The sequence below is a fragment of the Pterocles gutturalis genome, unplaced genomic scaffold, assembly GCF_000699245.1.
Source record: "Pterocles gutturalis isolate BGI_N339 unplaced genomic scaffold, ASM69924v1 scaffold33906, whole genome shotgun sequence".
In the NCBI taxonomy this organism is placed as follows: Eukaryota; Metazoa; Chordata; class Aves; order Pterocliformes; family Pteroclidae; genus Pterocles; species Pterocles gutturalis.
Window position 1 is genome coordinate 5,559 of NW_010101792.1, and position 4,790 is coordinate 10,348.

At 53.9% G+C, this 4,790-nt stretch overlaps 1 protein-coding gene across 1 annotated transcript in view; it reads right to left on the reverse strand.

Moving 5' to 3' along the window:
• DBF4B (DBF4 zinc finger B) overlaps positions 1-4,790 on the reverse strand; it is a gene marked incomplete at both ends in the record, with an annotated part of 9,118 nt that overhangs the window by 1,100 nt on the left and 3,228 nt on the right. The window contains 6 exons of the mRNA XM_010084536.1: positions 127-226; positions 479-595; positions 1,459-1,501; positions 3,476-3,512; positions 4,093-4,163; positions 4,378-4,437. Coding sequence (XP_010082838.1) covers positions 127-226; positions 479-595; positions 1,459-1,501; positions 3,476-3,512; positions 4,093-4,163; positions 4,378-4,437 — 428 coding nt within the window. The remainder of the gene's footprint in view (positions 1-126; positions 227-478; positions 596-1,458; positions 1,502-3,475; positions 3,513-4,092; positions 4,164-4,377; positions 4,438-4,790) is intronic.

A 4,790-nucleotide genomic window follows, 5' to 3' on the forward strand; every position in this document is an offset into this window, starting at 1 on the left:
AGGTGCTGGGAGGTCTCCCCGGAGCCTTCTCTTCTCCAGGCTGCACACCCCCAACTCTCTCAGCCTCCTCGCACGGGAGCTGCTCCAGCCCTTTGCAAGGAACCCAGGTCCCAGGGGAGCCCTTACCTTCTGCAGCTCTTCAAAGGTCTCTTGGCAGCACTCACAGAATCCCCTCTTTCTCTTGGGCACAGTGACCGGTGTGGACCGGGAGCTCTTCTCCCTCTCGCTGCAGATCACACAGCCCTCGGCAGCCCTACGAGGTAACGGCAGAGATGTCCCCTGCCCCACCAACAGCACCAGCAGGTACCAGCCGCCTGTGTGAGGGCTGGGGAGGCAGCGCTGCCCTGGAGCTGCGGCTGTTTAACCCAGACCAGGGCTCCTTTCGCCCGCATCCAGAAGACAAGCGATTCCCTAAATCCCAGGAAGCAGCAGGGTGGGAGTTGGGTTAAAAACTTGCACAGAAGGAGCTACAACCTACCTGGCTCTGCAAGAATTCGAGAGGCTTTTCAGAGGCTCAAATGGGCTGGAGCCTTTGGGTGCCAGGAAATTCAGGTCGGGAAAGCTTTTGAACTGGCAATGGAAGGGTCGGAATCGCCTGAAAGGAACAGAGCAGGACATGAGACCTCTGGCAGTGACAGCATGGTTAGAGCTGTCCCTCCCTCAGCGGGGCTCAAGGGGCTGCCTCATCTGCGATGGGACCCTGGCCATCGCTCTCCTTTCATTTGGCCGTGACAGAGATTTCCCATTTCTCACTGGAAGTCCCTAACCTGATTCCCAGTAAGAGCACTGGCGAGGGGATGTTTTGGACAGAAGGCAGGCTTGCCTGCTCAGCTGCAAACTCACCTTTTGCCCCCCAGGCACCTCCGCAGCAGCCAGCGCAGTATTCCCAGCTACACAGCAGCACGGGAAAGTTCAGGTTCCTCCATGACATCGCTGTCCTCACACTTTATCACATGCATCATGTAAAACCTAATATCTGACTCTGCAGCTGCCTTCAATGTTGTCCTCAGAGCAATTAATTAGCACTCTGGATCCCGTTAGAGTTACAGAGTTGTCAGAAACACCGCAGAGATCAGATGCCCTGGTGCCGGATGCTGTAATCGAGTTACAGCCCCTGACCTCGTGTGTGTCCATCTCCTTCCTCATTTCAGAGGGCTCGGGCAGATCGAGTGACCGGCTGAGGATCACAAACGGAACCCGAGCAAGGAAGTAAACCCTGTTGTCAAGTCTCGTTTAGCACCTTCCCCCCCAAAAAAACACGAGCCACCCAGATTGTTTCTGTAAACCCCATCTGCCTCCCTCCAGGAGAACGCCAGCTGCCCGGGGCAGAACAGGGTCTTCAGAGCCCAGGCTCTGCCTTGTGGGCTGAGTATTCCCTGCAAATAAAACCAGTAAAGGATGCCCTTCCTGGGAACCCCTGAGGTTTTAAGGTGGGATATTTAGAATGACCTCATTTACCTGCTCTGGTCTTCAACCTTCAGAAAGGGGGGCTTCAGTTTTCCTGCTGGAAAGAAAGGCAGTTAGAAGTCACCCTGGCCGAATTCCCTCCTTATTGATTCACTCCCCAGCAGAACTGGACTTCAGAGCCAAGCTCAGCGGTCGTTACAACACCCATGAATGCCAAGCAATGGCTCAGCACAGCCAGAGTAGCTCTTTGGGTAACCTACAGCAGCCCTGGCCTCCGGAGGATCCAGCAGAGTGACCAAACCCTGGAGGCAGCCCCAACGTGGGCTGTTTCTACCTTTGAAAGAACATCCCACCAAGCCCCTCGCAGCTTTAGCACCTGCTCAGTCTTACCAGCCACCGGCCTGACCCCAAGCCTCCAACTCCACCTCGAATCCTAAAATCCATCACACATCCTCAACGTAACATGCTCCCAAGCACAAGAGACCATTTACAAGAAACAAATTGCATCAGTGGTTGCACAAGTACAGAGCTCTGCACCAGCCCTTCCAGCACCATTTTTTTCCGTTTGCCTTCACCCAACAGCCCGAGTTCAGAGCAGCTCCAGCCAGGAGGGTCAAGTCAAAGCGGTCAGAGCTGCTGGAGCCAAACCAACGCGCTGTGCGGCCAAGCCTGGCATGAGAACACCGCTGAAGAGCAATATCTGGCCTCTGCTTGGTCCCCGAGGAGGGCAAAGCTCTGCTTCCTGCGGAGGGGTAATATACACGAAGAGAGCAGGAGAAACCTCAGCAGTGCGCTCAGGGAAGAGGCTCTCAGAGCCCGGCGGGGCAAAGAGTCTACCAGCCCCTCCTGTCTCTCAGGTGTGGTCAGCTCACAAGGGATAACATTACCCTCAGCCTGGAAATCCAAGTACAGATCCTGCCAGGAAACAAATAGCTACTGAGTTAATCCCACAGGGCACCCACCTGACCCCGGCACCAAGCCTCGTGCCTCCCTTACTGCCCCTGAAGGGCGAGGCGGTTTGTGTGCTTGTGATCCCGGCACTCAAGGCTATTTTCTCCAAAGAAATGTTAACCTCCCCCTGGAGAAAGGCTGAGTCCACCTGCGCTCCCCAGTATGCTCCTCGAGCCTCCTCCTGAGCTGCATCGATGCGGTTATGTCACCGAAGCAGCTATTTAAGTACAGGATCGATTCTTCCACGTAAACGCTGCCAAATGCTTCGCACTTCTGAAAGCAGGGCTGTGTTCAGGGCTCTGGATAAAACCCAGACTGGTGGTGGGTCCTGAGCCCTCATGGCAGAGCGCTGAGCGGTGACAAATGGTTCAGCTGTCACCGCAAGTCCCCAGGCAGGGTTCAGAGTGTGCCACAACAAAGAGCTCAGAGCTTTCAGCAGATGATCTGCCTTATCCAACAGCTTTCCAAGCTTTTTTTTGCCACCTTCCCCCCTCCAAAACTGGAAAATAATCTTTCAAGTGTCACGCACAGAATCCAGGTTGGAGGCTGAGCTATTACCGAGCGCTCACTCTCCAACGAGCGAAGCCACAAGCGAACTTACGTCACGGGTGCCAATCTCAGCACCACAATTGGCTCTTGTCTAATTGCAGATGAGAACCTGGTTTTTTTCCCCCCCTCCCTCCTCCTTTGGGAGCGTTATCCCTCGATCGGTGTCTCAGCAGCACATCTCAGCCTAGCAGAAGTGAGTGGGCTGTGAGGAACATGCTCTGCTCTGGAGGATGCATTCTTCTTCAAAACTTGGTTTGAGCCGGTGGATTCAATGTGCAGCGCCAGCAGCACAGTTCTCGGGCACCTCAGGATTCCGGGAGCTGCACCGCAAATGATTTGTGGGATTTTAAAAACCACCGCCTGAAATCAAAGGCAGAGCAGCCTCGGCTGTGTCAGGAGGCTGCAGCTAGACTCAGACAAGGAGCCACAGAAACCACTCAAGAGAAACTGCCTTCACAGTTGGTGTATTTTGGACTGCTGAAGTTTCAGATGGATTTTCAAATTCCAAATGAGGCTTAAAAACAGCTCTGCATCCGAGTGTAAATAGGAACACGACTTGCAGACTTACCTTTGGGAATTTTGGATCCGGACGCGAGGCATTTTGCCTAGAGGAAACAGTGACATATTTAGTATGGGAGCCAGCACAGGCAGAACTGTAATTACTGATCCCAGAGCAGCGAGGCAAGATTGCAGCAGCCTCACCCACCACGTCAGAGCTCCTGCAGCAGAGACTGTATCACCTCCCCCTGATATTTTGTCTCCCAAGTTACCTAGATTTCCTTTAAATATGCTATACAGGCTGCCACTCTGATTTAACGCCCTACCTTCTCACTGACCTCTCCAATGCGTTAAAAAATACCCCAGAAAGCCAGGGAACAAGCCACATGGGATTTCTGTCTTACCCTCAGTCCAGCACAAGTCAAATCAGTCTGAGCTGTGCTACAGATGGGGTTGAGAACTAACAGCTGCCTATTCTCATCCGCTCTTACCTCCACTTTATAAAAAGGAAAAATTCTTTGAATTTTATCATCTCCATCCCTAACAGAAGCACCAGATTGCCCAGTGCTGGATGAAAACCCAGGAGATCACCCTGCTGACTAGCCCAGTTGCACCTGAGGAGCCAGAAGGATCGCTCAGAACCACCGAGGGATCCCGAGCACCCCAAATCAGGCTGAAGTCAGTTACCTCTGTCTTCTGGCACAGCTTCCTTGCTCCTGAGACGGCACGCAGCAGCTGCTGAGTGTACGACAACATTTCTGTGCAGGTGGGACGTCAAAGAGCCAACACAAGAAGGTGAGCTGCTCCCCTCCACCAACCCCAGCACAAGTCTAGCTCCCCACCTGCACCGGGAAAAGTGGGGAGCACCTGGGCCTGCCATCAGCTGCAGAGCATCACCTCTACACGGTTAACTCACTCCAGAAAAAAACACAACAAAAAAAACCACAAGAGCTTTGAGGGACAGCACCCCACCTTGCTCTTTAGCAGAGCTGGAGAGCTTGAAGACTGGAACTTTAAACTGGAGCTTTAAGTCTGCAAAAAGGGCAGATTGAGATGAGATGTGAGGAAGAAATGTTTTCCTGTGCAGGGGGTGAGGCAGTGGCCCAGGGTGCCCAGAGAAGCTGTGGATGCCCCATCCCTGGAGGGGTTCAAGGCCAGGCTGGATGAGGCTTTGGGCAACCTGGGCTAGTGGGAGGTGTCCCTGCCCATGGCAGGGGGTGGCACTGGGTGGGCTTTAAGGTCCCTTCCCACCCAAACCGTTCTGGGATTCTGTGATTTTTACAGCACACAGACCAGACCCTGGTATTTGAGAGCCCTGACAGGCTTGCAATGCCGCTGCCGATCAGCGGAGCTGGCTGCTCAGGAACGTGTACCGGCAGCGGCTG